The sequence below is a fragment of the Myiozetetes cayanensis genome, unplaced genomic scaffold (genome assembly GCF_022539395.1).
Source record: "Myiozetetes cayanensis isolate MyiCay16 unplaced genomic scaffold, myiCay2020 scf9, whole genome shotgun sequence".
Lineage (NCBI taxonomy): Eukaryota > Metazoa > Chordata > Aves > Passeriformes > Tyrannidae > Myiozetetes > Myiozetetes cayanensis.
This window is the reverse complement of record NW_026088185.1, coordinates 28,129,507-28,150,770: the sequence shown is the minus strand read 5'-3', so window position 1 is coordinate 28,150,770 and position 21,264 is coordinate 28,129,507. Positions and strand designations below refer to the sequence as shown.

Sequence of the window (21,264 nt, the reverse complement as noted above, 5' to 3'; positions counted from 1 at the left end):
TTGCTGGTTGGTTTACTTAGTCAGACTGGAAATTAACAGTTGATATTTTTGTTAGAGCCCTACCAGAAGTAAACTGTACAATCTGTAAATACTGAATTATTCTTCAAAAAGTATTGTCAAAGAATGTGTAGAAACCTCCTCTGGGTTTACAGGTGCATTCAAAAAGGGGCAGATGTAAACACTCGAGGACTATTGTGCTCCAGGTTCCTGGTGATGCATAATTACACTTCAGGCCTAACCTTGCCAGATTTTGAAGAAATAAACTGCTGATAGAAAGATGTAAAACTACTACAGACCACTGTTGTTAAAAATCATATGATATAGTTATTCTTAGTTACATGTTTTAAACTGATACTTGTTTGCAGAATAAGCTATGGTTGGAGTCCTATGATATGAATTCTTTGGAATGAATCTGGTGTACAATGTATTGTTATCTCTCCATTGTAACTCTGTGACTCAGAATAACTTTTCAATAAAAAAATGTCTGGTTTTGTATATTTTTATTCAAGCCTGCCTTTTCAAGCCTGCCTTTCTCATGAAAACTGAGTAGGCAGGTTGTTTTCTGGCTGATTTACCTGTTCTTGACTGGGACTATTGTCACTAAAAAGACTAGCAAAATTTGAAAGAAGGGTAGAGGTGTCAGAGAAATTCCCCCAACTAAACTAAACTAAACTAAACTGTGTTTAGCTCCAGATCATCTACAACAGGTGCTAATCTCATGTCAGACTAAGTGAGAGGGCTGGACTGAGAAAGTAAGATGAAAATGTTTGAGTCTAAATTTTGCTAGTCTTGTGCACAGTATAACACTTTTCCATGCACTCTCTTGAGGTTCCTTCATTACTACAGTATCAGTCTGGGTTTTTTCACAGCAAATTTGATGGATGAAACCACCTGGCTCTGGGCCCTGTTTTCAGGTGTACTGACTCTGGGTGTCAGGGTAGTGGAAGTTGATGAGTTGCTGGTGTACTCAGTGCTATAATGACAAGTTCTTTTGTGCACTTTAGGGATGTGTGACCTTAACTATTGGTGTCCCTTAACTATTTGTGCTTGTACTGCAGATAAATACAGTACTTGTGTAAGTGGAACTTTAAGACTGAGCCTGACTACAGCTTATGTAAAGGTATTTGATAAATAGCTTAAAACTATAGTTTGTGTGCCAAAAACATAAATGTTCTGCTCTGAGCTTCATGCAGGCTCCTGGAGCCTAATTGGCACAAACATTCCTGTCCTGTCCTTTGCTGTTATCCACAGGTGAGCTAGCAAGGCTGAATGCTGAGTAGGTACATGTGTACTACAGTAAAAAAATGAACTGATGTGTTCACATTCTTTGTCGAGAACTGGAATCCTTGGCTGTTTTTTTTTCTTATTGTCAGAATTATGTGAAGTCCCTGTGAATGACCACATGAATTATTTGTATTATGGTGAATTCCATGATGCAATCCTCCTGTATTGGAAACATGCACATGCATGTGTTACAGATCTGCATCCCAGCTTTGCCTGTACTACACAGCATGGACATGCAGATATATTTTATTTCTGTTTGGGATGAAATATTGTGGGTGCTGCTGTGAAAAAGCTGACAAACCTGATTCAGTAAGCACCTTGTCTTGCTAGGCTTCTGTGTACCTACCCCTAAAAACCTCCCAAAAAGTCAGCTGTGACTCGGGTTGTTTTGGGTTGGGCTTTTTGTTTATTTTTTAAGTCACTGTGGTTTTGTGTTTTCAGTTTTCTCATTTTTGGTTCTATTCCTTGTGAGTCATCCAGATTATTGGGAGGGGGGTGGTGTTAGAGTGAGAGAACTTGTAATAGCAGCTTGTTTAGTTTGAGTATTTCCTGCCTTGAAGTTGGATCGTGTGATTGTCTCTGGGTTTCAGAGGGCTGCTTTGGACTGTGCAAAGATAGTCAGTGAAAGGGCCAAGAACCTGTTTTATAACAGTGTCACTAATTTAGGGAGCATAGATATTTTAAAATTCTGGATTTAATACTTCCATAAATCTTGTAGTGCATGAAGACCATCAGGAGTGAAATATGACGTGGGTATTCTGAGGTCACTGGATGTTATTCCTCATTTTAAGTAAATAATGGAAAGAAAGAATGCTAATGTTTGTCTACTGCACCTGTTGTAATAATAATAAAGTAAAAAATGTTTTGATACAAATTTATGAGGCTACATGTGAAATCAGAATCTGTGTGAATTGTTTGTGTGTTGAAGAAGTTCAGATCTGCTTCACGTAGCTCTCTGTTGTTTCCCTCAGGGCTTCCTGAAAGTTCTTGTGGAGTTGATATCATTCTAGATTTTGTTCTGGCATTCTCTAAATCTTCCATGTACCTACCTACATTTAGGTATTTTAGCGAGAGAAACACTTTTTGAAAAAGAAGCAGGGTTCAGTTTTAATCTGGAATTTGATCAAGACATGATTGAAGGTACTGAATGGAATTTTGTTGAACTGCCCCTCCCTCGCTTCTCCCCATCCTCCCTCCCCCGCCCCAGAAAAAAAAGGTTCTATGATGGGGCAAGTAGAATTTGGGAAGGCTGGGCTGGACTGGAAGGTGGAACATTAGCCTTTCTGGGGAAGGAATAGTAAGTTTCTCTGTTTTGGTACTACACAGTCTTGTGATATTTGTGTTTGTTGATCTCCTATGAACAAAGCAAATAAATATTCTCATTTTACAGATTAGAATACAAAGAACACTTGTATTGATTAAAGTCATCATTGTTTGTACATAGCCATGTTGGGACAGAGATATAGAAGTTCCTCATGACTCCTTTTACAGTCATTCTTCAGAAAATGGCTGAACTAAGTTGTGAAAGGAAAAGGTAACTTGGATCCATGTATAAATTATTAACAAAAATAATTGCCTAAAGGTTCTTGTAATAGATGTTAGGCATTTTTAAATGAGTTTACAGCCACCCAGGATATGCTGTGGTTTTGTCATACCTTACTGCCATTTATAATCAGGTTCCTGAATTAGAAACAAGAGCCAGAGCTTGAAGAAACTGCATGTTAGAAAGAAAGGTGTAGGTAAGATGTCCATAATCTGTATCCTTAGTATTCTTCAATATTCTACTCATTATCCTTTTTCTTCTACCATATGAGATCCATATGTAACATGATCACCTGGAAGTAGGCATTAGATTTAAGATTTTTAGTATCCATGTGGAATCTTACATACTCGTTTTCATAGCCCTATATATGTCCTCATTGTGTAAAGTACCTGATTAGTTGGCACTACTCTTCTAATACAACATCCTTGCTGTTTTCACAAGTTACAGATTGCTTGCAGAATCTCTTCCAAATGCACCTTTCTTTAAACTTGACCACTCATATTTACCTGTTTTAAAGTTACAAACTTTCGGTTTCCCCTGTAGCAAGGACACAACTTTTTTCCCTTTTGGCTAATGAATTTTTAAAAAAACACCTAATTTTAATGTCTTCAGTTTCAGCATCAATTGTTGTAACAGAAAAAAAGCAAAACTATTCATAGGTCAAACAGAATGACATAGTGAAAAGAAATATGTATGATACTTTAGAACTGAAACTACTCTGTTACCTGTATATATAAACTCTCTGGAGGAGGAGCTATAGCTGACTATACCCTGGAGTCCCACCTAAGATTCAGGCTTCCAGAGGCTATCATGGTGCAAAACCTAAGGAAGACCTAACTTAGTCTCAATGGTGAAACGTGAGAACCTTAAAATTACTTGGCCTGTTACTGAGCAATGCTTTGTTGATATCCAGAACTAAATGCAGTAAGATGTTGATGTTGACTGTGCTTGGTTCTTACACATGCCTTCATAGTATTTTTCTGTCAAGCAAAAATCAATTTTAGACATCAAGTTGTTGTGCATCACCTTTCTCTCTTGTTTTTACGGTTGTACTTTTTTGTGAAAATGTGAGATCTTTTACCTCTGGCTTTGAGAGAAGAACTCCAAAATGGGAGTTCGTGTACAGAACAGAAAGACCCGTCCCAATTTACAACTCACTGAAGAATCATTTCACTGTCTTTGTCCCTAGAGTTCAGGCACTGTGCAGCCAGAGTAACCGAGCACACAATTCTTGGGTTTTGTTCTACTTGGGTAGAAGAAAAGTAGTGTATGGATAGTGACAGTGTTGTATAATATCCCAAGAAAAGATAAATGCCATCTGAAAGACAGTGGTATTTATATATAAAAATGTCTCCTCATGGAAAGCAAACTGTGAATGCAGTCTTGATCAGCTGCAGTATGTAGCATCTGGCAGGAAAATGCCACGTAAGTGAGCATCATGGTATAATAGTTGTGTGCATTTTTTAATGAAAATCTTTACTCACTCCTGGTGAGTAAAAGATGCTCTGTGGAAGCAGCTGCTGAAAATTCAGCATATGGTTTTGCAAATGCACAAAGGCCTGAGTTGCTGTAGTTTGTGGAGCTACTTGCACGTGTAAAGGACACGTGAAGGGCTTGTGTTTGGAACGTTATCTGTTTTTTTTCCCCAACTGTAACCACCAATACTACCTCTCTACAAACCTTGCTTATCTCTGTCACTTGATAACCACAGCTCCAGCACTACTACTGCTAAGGACTACTTGTGAGCAGGGATTTTCAGTGTTTGAACAAACATCTAGACAATTACCAGTTTCAGCAACTTAATCTAAGCAGTTATCTGATTTGACAGTTTGCTTTTAATAAAACGTGATGCAGAACATCAAGCAATAATACTATTCTTAGTACACATGATGCTTACCTTCAAAACATTGTAAATCATTAATTAGCTCGCTCGCATCTACAGAAAGAGTGGTTCACGTGAAAGGACACTGTCTGGAGGAGTCTGGGGTTTGAAACCTGTTGGGAAGTGCCGTGGTGCCCTCACCATGCCCCCCTCCTAGGTTGGGGGATATGCCCTCTAGTGAATCGGTGTCACAGCGCTGCCGGCCGGACACGCGGGCTGCAGCTCAGGAGGCTGAAAAAACAAGGCAATTCTAAAAGCCCGCGTATGTATTTCAGCCTCAGTCGCTGTGTTAAGGGAGGTCCAGTGACAGGTGCTGAGGTGGAGGGAGGTTTCTCTGCGGCTTCGTTTTGTTCACCGGTTTGGCCACCGGTGCTTGATGTTGCCGCGTCTGTCAACCCGAGCAGGAGGCAGCTTACCCCCACACGACAGCCCGGAGGCAGAACACGGAGACAAGCCCCGTGCGCCTCCCGAGGCGGGGCCGATCCCGGCCCCTGGGGACGGATCCCATCCCTGGGGACGGATCCCACCCCTGGGGACGGATCCCATCCCTGGGGACCGATCCCACCCTGGGGACGGACCCCGCGGGATCCCCTCAGGGAGCGCCCCGGGGGGTGGGGCCGAAGGGGTTAAGGGCGCCCCGCCCCCCGGGCGCGCGCATTGGCGGGGCGGCGGCGGCGGCGGCCAATGGCGGCGCGCGGCGGCGGGGCCGCGCCAATGGGGGCGGGCGGGGCGGCGCGGCGGGCGCGCGGCTGAATGGGGAGCACAAAGCGGGGCCGGGACGCGCCGCCGCCGTGCCCGGCAGAGCCACGCACCGACACCGCTCCGCCGGCAGCGCGGGGAGGCGGCGCCGGGACCCCGCCTCGCTTTTGCCGGTTTTTTTTGCTTTTTAATTATTATTACTTTTTCCTTCCTCCTTACCCTTCAGGTCTGCCGGTTTCTCCCCCTTTTCCCCCCCGTGCCTGTGGAAGAGGCGCTGCGGCCGCCCGAAGGCACCGCGGCGTAGCGGCAGCGGCGGCCGTGTGCATGAGCAGCGCGTTTGCCGCCGGCCGTGCCTTGCCGCCGGGGCTCCGCCGCTGGGAGGCGAGGCGAGGCAGGAGCGCCGCTGCAGCCCGGCCCGCCTCGGGCATTCCCCCCGCCGCGCCCCTCGGGCAGGGGATGCTCCCGCTGCCGCCGGCTGCCGCATCCCTGCGAGCCTGAGCCTCCGCCCGCTCCCCGCCGACCGGCCCGCGGCGAAGCGCCCGCCTTGCGCGCGGCCCCGAGCGGCGGGGGCCGGGCGGGCGCGGTGCGGGTGCGCTGCGATGCGGGTCCCCCGCGGCGCCCCGAGCCCCTGCGGCCGCCGCCGCGCGGCTGAGGGCGAGCGGCCGTGAGCCGGGGGCGTCCCGGGCCCCGCGGGGCCAAGCGCGCTCGGCGGTGTCGAAGCGCCGGGGCCGGCGATGGCGCTGCCCTGAGCGTCCCGCCGGGGACACCCCGGCTCCGGGGACGCCCGGCTGCTCCGGAGACTTTGCGGGGTTTGCCATTTCTTTTTTTTTTTTTTTTTTCCCCTTCCTTTTCCCCCCTAACTTTTTTTCCCTGCCCGCTGCCTTTTGGTGTTTTGGTTTTTTTCTCGTCTCCTGCGCGTGCCCGGCGGTTGTCCCCGCGGCCCCGTCCCTCAGGGCATGTCCCGGTCCAACAGCGTGAGCCCCCCGGGCTTCGGCGGTCCCGCGCCCTGGGCAGGCACCGAGCAGCACCGCTCGGCCTGGGGCGAGGCGGAGGCCCGAGCCAATGGCTACTCCTACCCGCCGCCTGCCAACAGGTCCTCGGGCAAGAAGGCCTCCCGCATGTCGAGCAGGTGGAGGAGCGAGGAAGACTACGAGCCCCGTAGCCGCGGGGAGAGCGGCTGCAGGATGATGAGCTTTAGGTCCAAATCCGCCTGGCAGGAGCACGGTGACGACAGCCGACGTCACCGGTCCCGCCACCCGCCCGGCAGTGATTCCCCCGCTGCCCCCAACAATGCCAGCCCCCGACAGCTGGGGGAGCAAGGGGAGGTGCGGCCCCGCTCGGTGGAGCTGGGGCTGGAGGAGAAACGCATCAAGGCCAAGATTGAGGAGCTGGAGGAAGAGGACGGGGACGAGGGGGACTCCGAGGCGGCCTTCTCCATGGGCAGTTGTTGCAGTAGCCTGCTGCAAATCTTCAGGTCCAAGAAGTTCCAGTCTGAGAAACTGGAACGCCTCTACCAGCGCTACTTCTTTCGGCTTAACCAGAGCAGCCTCACCATGCTCATGGCCGTGCTGGTGCTGGTCTGTGTGGTCATGCTGATCTTCCATGCGGCGCACGGCCACTATGAGGTATCCTACGTCGTGGTGCTCTCCCTGGCCATCCTGCTGATGGTGGTGCTCTGCATGGTGTGCAACCGCAACGACTTCCACCAGGACCACATGTGGTTGGCGTGCTACTCTGTCATCCTGGTGATCCTGGCCGTGCAAGTGGTAGGGGTTCTGCTGGTGTGGCCCAGGAGCGCCTCAGAGGGCATCTGGTGGACCGTCTTCTTTATCTACAGCATCTACACACTGCTGCCCGTGCGGATGAGGGCCGCGGTCATCAGCGGGGTGGTGCTCTCCGCCATCCACCTGGCCGTCTCCCTCAAGATCAACGCAGAGGATAAGTTCCTCCTGAAGCAGGTAGGCAAGCCCTGAGGGGTTTGGGAGTGCGCTCAGCATTGAAGGGTGAGGGAAGCAGCGCTGTCTGACTTCCACAGGCCTGCCCAATGCTGGAAGGCTGACAGGGCTCTCAGTCGAACCCCTTGGTTACTACTGCTGGTGGGACTACTGCTGTACAATGTGGTAGATAACCTGTAATCTTGCCTTTTTCCATAGCTTTGCTGTTTTCTCATTTCTGCTAAGTTAAGGCTCTAAACATGTAAGAAATGTGCCTTACTGGGTTCCCATGACAGCTGCTCCAGCAGTGTCAGCCAGCCCTGCTAATGCCCTTCAGCTGTATTTAATGTAAACAGCCTTGTGCTCAGCACACCTGTGGAAGGGCATCTGCACATGCTGCCATGTACCTGAGAAATGTGTGGAGGATCTGGCTGTTTTTATGAGCTAGAGGTTATCTTTGTGTGGCACTCTGAGTTCGAGTCTGGGTTCCGTGTCAAGCGCGGAGCTTGGGTGTTGGAAGGCATGCTCCACGGGAATGTCGGGTAGGCTTTTGGTTCAGCAGGAAGGTGCTTTGCTCTGAGATGTGCTGGAAATATCTACAGTGAAGAAGCCCAGAGTTCATATACAGCCAGAAAAAAAAAGTATGAGAAAAGTGCAAATGCAGGTTATTATTTAGCTGTGATATCATATTTAACTGAAGCAGTTCAGTTCACGGGAACAATAAGACTATTATCAAATGCATTACAATGCAATTTTTAATTACCATATCTGTATAAACAACAGCAATACAAGGCGCCACTCTTCTTTTCAAGCAAAGCAAGCAGCCTCAGGACTCGTGCTTTAAGCTTTCCACACACCGAGGCAATCAGGAAATCATCGACTTAAAATGCTGAAGCTGTGAGGCAGTTGTCATCCTTCTGATATGCGGGACTCTGAACAAGGATGAGCCTGTCACAGAATCAGCCCTGATGCTTGCGTGAACCCAGGGATTGTTTATTAAAATCAGGTGTTTGTTAGCTTTACAGCCCTATCACATAATACAAAATAAAGCTTTGCGTGCAGTGCCTCCCTTGAGTCTTAGTTCTGAGTTGTTTTGAGTTCCACCTATGACAGTGGCAAGAGAAGTTGTAGGGCTTAAATAAAACCTCATAAGGATGAGGCTGTCACTGCTCTGCTATATAAAATTGCCTATGAAATGACTCTCTTCTCCCTCCTGCCCAGTTAAGCCTGCTTGGACAGTTTCTGGCTTTGGTCTTAGTTTGTTACAGATATTTTTATAAACTCTACATGGCATATTTTTCTTATGTTTGCTATGAATGTCTTTTTGTGCACTTCCAGCAGAGAATACACTGTGAGTGGGACAGTTGCTGTTTTTCTGCTTGACTTGAAAAAGTTTGCTAATGGCATGAACTCTTCCCCACTGGGGCTCTGGTCCTGCAAAGCCTTGTGAGTGCTCTTGGCTTTGAAAACTGATACTTGTCCTATTGAATTCAGTGTATTTGGAGACTGTATCCTTACATATGAAGGCAAAGCCCATCATGATCATAGCCAGAAGACCTAGCAGTCTGTTACGAGCAGAGTTGAATTTGTAAGATCCTAATGAGCGCATAAAATATCATCATATTATAAAGTGTTGGTAACTGCATTTTAGTAGGAAGGAGCCTAAATTACAAAGGACAAATGACTGACTCTCTCAGTGGAGAATTTGGATGATTACAGCTCCCTCCCTTTCCGAACTGCAGGGTTGTTTGCAAGAGGTTGGACTAGTGTATTAAGTATGCACTTGTCAAAGGTAAAAGCATGGGCAGCATGCACAAATCTGTGCATTGCACAGTTGCTTTCCCTTTCATACTAATGCTGGTTTTTTTCCTGCAGTTTGACAATAAACATTCAGTTAACAAGGCATGTCCTAGGAGTACTCTTACTTTGTTTTCAAAGGCGGAGCGTCTCTCCACATTGCCTGCTTATTTTTCCTACTCACACCGTCTCTATCTTGCTGTGGTCTACGTTGGCGTAGCTCTGGCTGAATTCAGTGGGGTTGTACAAGGCCAAGAATCAGATTCCTTGCACGTTTGTGTATGAACATGGGCTGCTATCTCTGGCTGTCTGAGAGAAAAATCTGTTGTGCTGAGCACATCGCCTCACAGCTACTAACAGGCCTTCCTCACTGGGGCTGTATCTCGTTGCCGTGGAAATCGGTCGTGTTCAGCTCTGTCCCCCCTAATGGCACGCAAGCCTTATTTTCCTCCTTCAAACTACCAGGGGCGAAGGCAGATGAAGAACCAGATAAATCGAGAAGAGGGAGTTAAGTTGTTTTCAGTGACTTCACGCTGGCAGTCACATCAAACCTGTGTTTTGTGGAGCAGGAGTGGATGTGAATGCATTTGTGACTATGTGACCAGATGGTACTTTATACCCGGCAGTCACAGAAGAAAGGCAAGTTAGATGTATATCCCCTTTCCTCTCTTTTTCATGGCATTTTTAACTATAATACCTGAGCAAGTGCTTCTTCATGGTGCTTTTTGCTTTTGATCCTCTCCCAGTTGTTTCCAAGCCACAAGAAATCATACACTCTTGTTATTATCCACTGACATTCAAAGCTGGGAGACTCTTGTGTAGACTCCTGAGCACTTTTATGAGGCTCAGGAGCCTGCTAAAACTCCTCTTTCTCAAGAGAGTGAAATTCTTGGGTTTTAAGTCCCTTTTGGGAGAAAGGCAGTTGTTGGATTCCCTTGCTGAGGATGCATGGTTTTATTGTCTGAATTATCTTCTCTTACCATTACTGCACTTCTTTGTCACCAAACTCTCTGATGAAAGGCTGTGATAGACTTCTTGAAAGGGTTAATGCAGTTGGCTGTTTCTGAATCAGTAAAGTGACAGGAGTAAAGGTAGTTGTGATTTTTCAGTCTTAACTGAGCTGCTTTTCTTAATACTTCTTCTGGGGTCACTGGATTTGGAATGTAGGCTCTCACTTCTGTTTGCTACCTGGAGGAGTCTGGGGTCTGTCTTTAAAAAGGGTGCTCTGAGCACCCCTATCAAAATCAGTGGGTGTATGTGGTACCTCTGTGTCTGATTGGGTAGGGGCAATGATCTTGGCTTCTTGAATTGATGTTTGATTGAAACAAAAAAATGCTAATTAATACAAAAATTATTTCATTATATTAAAAAGTTATCCAGTGCTGAGGGAGGGGAATTTACTTTACAGAGCATAGTGAATAGATGATGCTCCACCGACTGCAAATCTTGATTGCTTAAAAGAGGTGGTGGGGGGATTGTGTGTTTCTGTGCTCCATTAATTCTAGAGGGACTGCTTTTGGATTTACTGGGGAGGTGATGACTGCATTTGCCTTTAGGTTTATGTCTTTGTGTTATCCTGGGACAGTTTGGATTACAAATGTGTTTCATTGCACAGAAGTCTGTCATCTTCTCTTTGTATATAAATATATCTTTTCCAGGCCAGCCTTTTCCATGTGTTGGTTTCCATGCACTTTCAGGCTCTGAAAACACACTGAGCTCCCGTATTCACATAACAATTACTTTGTCTGAGTGAGGTTTTCTAATACTTAACTGAGAAAGAGATATACTGTTTCCCAGTAAACTACCTTGCATTCACAGCAAAGATGACACAGGTTTACTGTCCGTTCCAATCGGAACGAGCTGCTGGGCTGACCCATGGACTTGTACAGGCACATGGGAAGCGCTCACAGCGTACGGGCTGCTGATGCTTAACTGAAATCATGTGAGGAGACAGCTGCCCTCAGTGCAGATAGTCTTGAGTAAGCACTGGCATTTTTGTAAGACTAGGGGCTAAGGGACAGGGAATTTCACAAGAGAGTTTATTGGGCTCTGAATCAGACTTAAAAAGGGATGGGGATTGTGTGTGGGAGTGGGTGCGGGACTAGGGATAAGGGATAAGAATGCCATATATACAAACATCAAACAAACCTGTGGACTGAGGTTAGGTTTACTCCTATTTTCCCATCCAAACCTCTTTTATTGTAACTTTCTGAGGTTCCTTGTTCAAGCATACATTGAAGCCTTTGTAGTTTATTAACTCAGTGCAAGTGAGTGAGTGTTAAGGTACCACGAAAAATAAATACCTTTTTTTGTTTGGTTGGTTTTGTGTTTTTTGTTTGTTTGTTTTTTTGGCTTGTGTCAGTAACCTCATTGAAAGAGAAACTGAAATGTACTGGACTCTTTCCTCTCCAAATACTTCTGCAAACCTTGTGCAAAGGATCTCTGATAGCAAAGTTCTGAACAGCTGCCCCAGCACATGGGGTTTTTTTATGGTGCTCTGACTCAAGGCTCCTGATGCTGATCTCCTTCTGCTCGACCCTTTTCTGTATGTCTGTCTCCATCATAACAACATTACATTAATACTCCTCATCCTTCACTTCTGAGAACTGTGTATATGTTGGCCTTTCATTCTGTCAGTCCATGTTAATGGTACATGATTGATCTGCAGCTGCATGGTGGCTCTCTTGAAAGTGCAGTATTTCAGTTTAACCATTTCTAGGAAGATGCTGGTATGAAAACATATGCAATCTCTTGTTTTCCTTTTTCTATATAAACTGTCACTTCAGTAGGGCTAAAAACAACTTCTTACTGTAAAGAGGTGTCATCTTGAGTCTTGTGGATGTCTCCTAGCATCTTGTAAAGATGCTTTTTAGATGCAATTTGAATGGCATTCGACAAGAAGTTAGTCACAAAGTAGGAGAAATGGTACTGTGTGTTCCATTCTCAGCCTCAGCATGCTAAAGATATGTAGCTGATGACTGATTTCAAGAAGACAGATTCTCAGAAGTATGTTGATCAAGTCACTGTATTGTGCTTTCATTGTCTTCAAGCAGATTTTATTCATCAAGAAGGAGAGATGAGCTACCTGACATGCAGATAATCCATGTGTTAGTTTTCCTGTGGTTGTGTTCTACTGCCTGTTCTACTTTTTTCCACCTGGAAAATAAATTTGAGGAATGTTCATTTAGGACATGATTTTTAAGGTGCTTGGCCACATGGGGCCAGGTACCATGTGCCTCAAACAGCACTTAATGTCCTGTTCTGCATAAACATTGACAGCAGTAGGGCTCTCATGCAGCAGGAAGTGCTCCAGCACTGCTCACTACTGAAGAATCTGCCTCAGCAGCAGTTGGACTGAAGTTAGAGAAAATTGATTTGTGGTCTTTTGTTCAGGGAAAAAATGGCAACCTCAAATATTCAGTAACTGTTGCACTGATAGTTGCCTTCCTAGTGTAATTCTGTATCAGAGGTAATTAAATAAATCCCTGAGGTATTGCGTATCAATTAGTCCTTTGTAGGAATATTATCTGTATCTCTGGGGAATGCATGTGTTGCTTGGGGTTTACAAAGGCGTATCTGTTTTTCTTATCTCCTAAATTACCCTATGATCCTGCCACCTCCTGATGTCCCCCCTTGCTTTATCTTCTTTCTCCCCACTGTGAATTAGTTTAATATTTCACTGTAATGATCACTGGTATCAAAAGCTGTTAGTGTGATAGTGTTAGAGTGCTGTGTGTCTAATTTTTCCATGTTCCTGTGTTCTTAATAGGTTTCTTGTCTTGATAAACTGACCCATTTGACTAACTTCTCTCAGGCTCGTGGTGGTAATCACGGTTTGGATCTTGGTGGTGAATTGAAGATGAAATTGGGGGTGATTGGGGTGCATAGCAAAAGACTTGTCCTTCTAGGCATTTTTATGACATTTTCAAAAAGGCAGTGTGTGCTAGTTCTGTTTGTTTCTGGAGAGGTGAAGATAGTTGAGCAAAGTGTTGGGATTCATTGAGATGCATGAGGTAAAAGGATAGCTTTCCGTGCCCTCATCTCACAAAGCGGTCGTTGACTGTCCTTTAGAGTCCTGGGCTTGATGGCTTAGTTTGACACCAGTGTGCCCCCTGTTTTCTGTTAGAGACCTGCCCAAGGCAGGACATCTTATTTACATGGTCTCTTGTGATTAACCACATTCAGAAGATTTATAAACCTGACAGCAGTGGATGCAAAGTGCTGATTTTCCTGGTGCTAAAGGCTCGCTGGAACTGGTCGTGCCCTCCTGGAGCCTGAATTGGCTCAGTGCTTCCTAAATGCCCTTTTGCTCCGAGTTCGCTGTTGTGTGGGCAGCGCTGCCAAGGTCTGGGGTGGAAGAGGGCTGGGACTCAGCCCAGCTGGAATGTGAACTTTGGGCACCAGACTCTTTTCCAAGTGCATTCAATTTGCGACTGATTAGCTAATCTTTCAGTCATGTACCATAGCTCCTTCTCTGTCTTTCAAGAAAAGTGGAACAATCGCTAACTTTTTGGCCATTGCAGTAGTTGGAGTAATTACGGTCTTTTGGGAATAGCTGATTTGGTAATCATATTTTGGTACTACTGGATGTTACTCTCATTTTCTAATAGAACTAAAAAACCTTTTCTTCTGTCCTGATAGAAGATGCAATGAAAAATCTCCAGCAGCAGCTGAGAAACCAAGAGGTAAAAATTGAAATTAATTTGACAGCAGCTTCCATGGGTGTGGAAAAGTGATCCACTCTGTAGCTGGTCGTGGCTTTTGAGACCCTGTGCTTTGAAAAGCTCCTGTCTTTCTATTCTCTTTTTTTTTTGCCCCTTCTCTTTGTTCCACCTCTCATCTTTTGTTTTCCATTCCCGTCTTTACTTACTTTTTCTTTTTTTGTTCTTTTTCCATTTGTTCTTTTTCGTATTTGTTCTTTTTTTTAATTGTCTTTTTTCTATCTTTTTTTGTTGAGTTTTTTTTTTCCTTTTATTTTGTTTTCCCTGTGCAGGTGGGTGCGGTTCAGAGGAAATTCCCACTTTTGTTTGGGGAGGTGGAAGACAGGGCTCCAAGTTTTGCCAGCCTTGGGCAAGCTTTGTCCTCCTGTCTGCTTTATACTGTGGGATTCACATGGCACCTTGCACAGGGAATCTGTACCCAGAAAATGTAACGTGGAAGGAGATGGAGTGCATCAGTCTCCCTCGAGCCTTCCAGCTGCTACACAATTTTGTGATGTGCTTCATGGGGTTTTTTTCATGGCCCAGAAGGATAGGACAGGGACAAAGTGTGTGCAAGGAATGTGAAGATTCACAGTTTCTTCCACAGGGAAGTGGGTGGAGTTCCTGTATAACTGCTGTGTGACTTTTCATCTCCTGTGAGTCCTGTGTTTTGATGTGGGATATACTCAGTGTTAGTTCCTTCCCTCCCTCTGAAGTCTAGCCTGGTGATCTGAACTTGTGATATCTTTCATCCATGGGATGCTCTTTCTTCTTTTTGTTTTGACATTGATGATACTTTTAAAAAAATAATAATTTTTTTTTTTTTTGGCTTTACCTGAGATGTATCCTACTGCTGCCAGAAACTTAATTTGATTCATTATTCTGGAGTCCTTAGGCTAGGTAAAAACCCAAGGGGAAATCTCATGTGAATGAAAAAAACACAACCCCAAAGATATTAAAAAGGATAATGTAGTTATGAGGGGGTGTGGGAAACAGACAAGAATTTTAATATTTGTCTCCTGAACTCCTAAATGTTCTTGCCTTATCATAAGAAAGCTTGAAGCTTCTAGCACTTACTAAGATCACACATAAAATGACTGTCAGGCTAAGACAAGAGTCAAAATGCTTTTTAGCATTTTGGTCCCTGCAGCTGGACCACTCCCAATGAAACCATCTGTGATGTTTTAGGATGGTGCTGAGTCTCGCCAGCTTCGCCACTGGCAGGTACAGGAATGGCATCGTTGAGCAGATCTGTGGTAGAATTCAGCATGAAATGGTCTTGTTCTGACACTCAGAGAAATGGACTCCACATTACATTTTAAAGCTCTGCCTTCTGCTTTCAGCCTTGCTCTTGAATGTTTGCAAAGCTCTGTCCCATCAGGAGCCTGGTAGATAGATCAGCCTGTGAACTGCTTCAGCCAGACACAGTCAGTTTTGCACCACAAAGATGATGCATTTACAAATAGTAGAAGCCCCCACAGTTTTAAGAATTAATGGTGGCGGCGTTGGCATCACCACAGTATTGCTTCTGGTGCCAGGCTGGCCTCACTGATGCTGAGTAGGACTTTTGTTACAGCACTCGCTATAGAAAGTTTCATTGTATTGTCAGGCTTTGTTCTGCAAATAAAATATCGTTATGTACCTTTTTTTTTCCTTCATATTTTTAAGTCACTAATGCAATTGCCATGTATCCTTACTCCCTTCCCCAGACATCAAGAACACAAATCATATTTGTGTGTTGATGTTATCAGGACTGTCTGTAGTGTACATTGTATACTCATCATTTGTGGCTTCTCCTACTTCATAGCAGCAGAAATAGCAGAAGAGAAGTATATTTCAAAGCATCCTCAATCCTGCCCTTATTTTGTTTATAATTCCTTTACCTAGACTGCTTCTCTTGCAGTTTGAGTGATGAGTTTCCAGATGAAATATTAAACTCTCTTTTCTTTTCATGAAAAGTTTTACACACCCATGTAATACCCATCAAATTTTTTACTGTGAATTGGGCCTTTGTGGTACTGCTGTGCTTGGCTATCATCCTCTCTTTTCCTGGGAAACCTTGCTTCTGGGAGGTTGAGTTTTGGGAATTAAAGCTGCTCTACAAATTTAACATGCACATTCCACTAGTATCAGAGTGCATCTTTGCAGACAGTAAACAAAGGACTGTGCTGATGCAACAGAGAGGGAATAGAAATAAAGAAAGGTTTGTGTTTTCTCTTTTTCTTTTCCCCCAGACATTAGAAACTGATCTCTCAAAGCGGCAACTTACACAAACTGTTTATTCTTCAGATATGTTTGCAGCTTGTATAAGACGTTCTGTCTCACTTCATAGTTAAAAGAAAAGGCTGTGACATTGCTTACAAGACTCTGTCATAAAACGTTGCTGATGCAAACAGTTCCCTGGCTGTATTTTCCCTTCCAGAAAAAGCCATGGCTCCTTCCCTAAATTCTCTGCTCTAGACTAAATGCTACAAGCACTGATCTCTCTGTCCCTCTGACCCTGAAAACTGAATTCTTAGAGCTAGCGATGCGGTAAGGGACTACAATTCAGTATTTCTAAAAACAGTAGTTTGTTGGCCAGCCTGCCGATGACAGAGCTACTCAGACATGCTTGCTGAGTGATGAACTCTTTCCATTTGCTGTAAGGTACCCAACAACAGCTTTGTGTGTGTGTTCTTGCTTAACATGTGGGTATTTATGCACAGAGTTGCACAAACAGGAGGACCAAGGGAGATGTTATTAATGAAGACGTTTCCTTCTGAATGGGATCTCTTTTTTTCCAGGCAGGTGGTTACTAGTAATCTCATAGAGGAAAGGAGGAAATGCTCTGTGGTTCCGAGGAAATGCTCTGTGGTTCCAAGGAAAGAGGATGCTCTGCAGCGTGGTGGGAGAATGTGTAATTACAATGTCAGTCTCACTCATGCTGAAAGCTAAATGCAGTCTCTAAAACTGTAGTAGGTTTCTAGCGTGGAAACTGCTGTTGTGGTGGTGAACTATCTGGGTCTTAAGGCCAGGAAGGACTATCAAGCTTATTTAATGGTACTCACTGAACAATTTTTCTGTTCAGATGGCATGGAATAAAAAAAAAAGTTTAAATGCAGAATTGTACAATATTTTTCAGTTGAAAAAACAATCCGCAGTGATCTGTGAACTGAAGGTGAACTGAAACAATACTTTTTTTCCTCTCTGCTTTTAGTAAGACAGGATTATAACACTCTGTGATGGAACATATTTGGAGTATTTCTCTACTTAATTTGGTGGCATCTCCTTAAAACATAACACAGATGGATGTGTTAGTTGTGAAAGGGTTCTGACATCATGCCTGGATTTTGTACTGTTCTTGCCTTTTTAATTGATATTGAATATGGCTTTTTTTTTTTTCTGTTTCTCCCCATTTCTATTCTGGACTTTTTAGCAGTACACCACCAAATAGCTGCTGTGCATATGTGGGTTTACTATCATATCTGAGAGATTTGCAAGGCTGTTGACAAGCCAGGAAAATGAGGGAACAGAGTTTAGGCTTGTGTCTTCTTCATGGTGTCCTGGAGCAAACGTCACTTCCCTGGTATGACAGATGTACTGATAACTTTTGAAAGCTACAAAACCAGAGATGGAAGGGTTGAAGGATACTTCCAGAGGTCAGCTATGCCATCCTGCTGCACCAAGACCAAGTCAGCCTAAACCGTTTGTGGCAGGTACTAATCACAGATCCATCTGAAAAAAACCTTCATTTGTATATGTGCTCTGAGGGGTCACAAAGGTATTGATGTGTTTTCTCATTTGTTTGTTTTGTTGTTGCGGTGCTGGGTTTTTTTTTTAAGCAAACAAGCAAGCACAGCCAGAGGTAGGAGCAGATAGTACAGGGGAGCTGTCCATGACTAGAGTTTTCTGGCTACTCCTAGCTGAAACTGGTGCTTAGTTTCCTTGTTTCACCTACCTTTAGTTCCCACCCCACCCAAAGTCTGCCTTCTCTATTGTCTCAACAGTACATTTGAATGACATCTGGCACAGCTGGGTCTCATCCCTGGGTGAGGACTTCCTGAAAGCACGTGCAGCACAAGCAATAAGCTTGAAGGTTACATGTCCTTTCACAGGTGACTTCCCTTTTGGTGCCCAGTCCTTCTCAGCTGTTAGGATGGCTGTACTTAGGTAACTCTTAGCACTCTAGGACTGCTTCAGGAACTCTTAAAAGTATATGCATTTTGCAGCTGTGGTCGAAATGACTGTGGAAAAAATACTTAAGGAAGTATTTCCTACAAATATTTTCACTTCTCATTAGAGAAAGTTAAGGAGACTGCAATTTTGTTTTTGCTTGTTTGTTTTCCTTCTTCCCTAATGTAGGTAATGAGTATCTGGCTGTGTCACGACAATGAAGGTTTGTCCAAATAATGATGTTTAGGAAAGGTAACGCTGGGTGGATTAGTTAAACCACAATATAGAGCCCAGTATACAGAAATTATAGTCCACTGCTGAAACCACCTTACTTGTCTATTTTAGATGTAAATGGACCAAGTTAATTTAATTCACTTCCAGAGGGAATGCAAACTAAATAAAGTCACGCTTGTTAAGAGAAGTGTTCTCACAGGTTTAAATAATTTTCTTCAATTTATTTTGATGAACTTTTCTGAACAGACCAATCTTTACTGTAATTTCTCCAGGGTAAGACTGTAACTTATGTAAGTCAGGAGTACTTTTTATTAACTTAGTGTATATGCAGTTTTCTGTTAGAATAGATAGTGCCACCCTCTGTGCTATGTTCTGTCCCCCTTGGCAAGGGCTGGGGCCAGTTGTGGTAGGGACAGAATCAAGAGAGGAGCTTATCTGTGATGTTTAGCCAGCCCTTGGCCCCATTTCCAAACTGCTTTTCAGGAGCCCTGGTCATGAGTGTCTCCTTGGTGTGCCTGTTTCTGTACAAGGGGTGCTGCTGACAACTCATCCTTCACAGAGAAATAATCTGCTGTCAGAGCATGGCCTCTTGGCTGGGGCTGAGACCAAACCTTTCCATTGCCAATTCCTTAGCAGCTGTGACTGGGACTGTATGTCTGGGATCCCAGGTTGTTAAACACTGAGGTGGCAGGTGATGCTCTTCTGTGTCTTTCCTGGGAGAAGCTCCTTCGGTTTCTCGCAGCTCTCCTTCTGTTTAATCCATTTGCAGTACTCCATACGCCACTGAGCCGGTGCCTCGCTGCAGCATGAGCATATCTTCTGCATGTCGGACTTCATGTGACAGCTCCCTGCCTGCCAAACCTGCTGAAGGTTATTGGAGAAATATTGCGCTCCCTTCAAATGGGTGGCATTGTAACATTGGCTTGCTGGCGGAAACAGCATTTGGGTCTGGGCTGAGTGAAAGTGTTGATTTTTTTCTTTTAGTAAAAGAGGGAAAAAGCCATGAAAAGTGCCTTCTACACAAACAGTAGCCTTAGGCAGAGATGCAGTTTCCTGGGCTGAGTTAACTAACTTCTGATCTTAATGGCCATGATACCTCCTTCTGCTGCTATTCCCTGTCCCAGCTAGATCTGAAAGGAATCTTACCTGTGTTCAAACCATACCCTAAACCATTGTTGCTTTGTCTGGTTTCTGTTTAGCACCACAAGAAATGAGCTGGAATCTAAATGCTTTCTGCCTATCACTAAAAATACCTTTTTCCCTCTGGCTGCTTGCAAAATGCCTTTAACTCCCCTCAGGGCTTTTCTGTATGAAGGGACAGCTGGTGTAGAACAATAGGGACTGATTTACACTGATCAGTCCTCACATTACTGAAAGGCATCTGTCTTGTACTAGGCACCCTGCAGTGCACAAGAGATGTTGGTGGAAGATGTGTCTGCAGCGTCTCCTCTCTCCCCAGCCTTACTCCTCTGTAGGTTCTGGGGGAAAAAAATGGGAAGAAATACTGTAAAAACACACAAAAAAAATAGTGAGAGGTGCATTTTCCTCTTCTTCCCTTAAGTGGTAATGGAACATTGAGGCTCTGGTTTTCCAGAGCTTTGGCTGTGTGTGCTTTACAGCATTTCCTGCCAAAAAGTCAAACTCAGGAACTGCAATGTTTTTTGCAGCCTAACTCAAGCAAAGTTAGTTTAGTCCATATATTTGGACCAAGGTAGTCTGGGAGGTGCACATGCACACCTGAGCGGGCAGCTCAGAGGGGTGGGTAACATCCAGTGAGAAAAAAGTGTCAAGGAGCTTGGAGCAAATGCAGCGGGAGGATGTTAAGGACATGTTGACATCCTGATAGGGACATATGCTGCTCTCAGACTTTGCTAGAGGGAAGGGCATAAAACCCTTTTTTGTGGAACCACAGAATGGTTGGGTCAGAAGGGACCTTAAAGATCACGTAGTTCCAACACCCCTGCTGTGGACAGGGATACCTTCCACTAGACAGATTACTCAGAGCCCCATCCATCCTGGCCTTGAACACTTCCAGGGATGGGGCATCCACAACTTCTCTGGGCAACCTGTTTCACTGCCTCACCATTCTATTTTTCCAGGAAACAAAGCAAGAGAGAGGATAGCCAAGCATGATCTTTCCACCTGCTGCAGCCCACCCTTCCTCTACCTTTTCCTTGCTTTCACCTCTTCAGTGATGTAAACAGCCACAGGAGAAGGTCCCAGGCAGTGCAGTTCTGTGTTCCTGCCACTGGTGTTTATTTTTCTGGTGCACTTTATCTGTGCAGGTAACTAAAATGAGTTCTGGCAGCCATCAGCTTTCACTGACAGCAATCAAATAGTGTTGCTTACTGACAAAAGAAAAGACAGTTGCATAAGGTGGCTGCGGGTTAAATCTCCATTGCCCTGTGCTCCACAGTGACAGCAGGGATCAGGTTATTTCTGTGGGTACTTTCTCTTGCCTTGGTAAGAAGGTACAAACTTTGTTAATGTTTTGAATGTCTCTGGCAGTTTGGTTAGAGTTTCCTTTTTGGTCTTTAAATAAACTGCAGTGGATAACTTTATGAAAAAACAATACTGCACTGATTCCCTCCATTTTTCTTTGGTGCAAGTGGAATGTGTGGTGAGAGCATGATCCAACAAGAGTTACTTTGGAAGACTCACCTATTGCATGGGATTCAAGTAGTGCCCGTTCCCTTGCACTTCATGTGAGGGCAATTAGCGCACATGCATGGCAATTAGTGCTGCAAATGAAGTCGACACGGGTATATTCTGCCTCTTTAATGGCTTGCTTTCCTCCTCTGCCAAAAGAGCAACCCAAGCAGTCTCTCTCTCTGCTGCCTTCTGATATTTAATTTGCTTCAGGCTTACCTTGGCATCCTGCCTCTTTCTTCTGCTGCCTGGCCTGGCCCACCTGCCTGTTCTCTACCAGCGCTGCGAAGGAAACGATACCTATTTCTAGAAAATCAGGCCATGACTTGCCTGATGTGCTGCACTTGGGCCTTGCAGACATCCAGCATCATCTCTCCCTGACGTGCTTTG

General features: G+C 44.8%; 1 protein-coding gene across 1 annotated transcript in view; it reads left to right on the top strand.

The window, feature by feature from the left end:
- The first annotated feature begins 6,072 nt into the window (after nt 1-6,072).
- Nucleotides 6,073-21,264, top strand: part of ADCY5 (adenylate cyclase 5) — a 206,002-nt gene continuing 190,810 nt past the window's right edge. Inside the window, exon 1 of the mRNA XM_050339625.1 lies at nt 6,073-7,366. Within this exon, the coding sequence (XP_050195582.1) occupies nt 6,365-7,366 (1,002 nt within the window). The 5' untranslated portion in view covers nt 6,073-6,364. The remainder of the gene's footprint in view (nt 7,367-21,264) is intronic.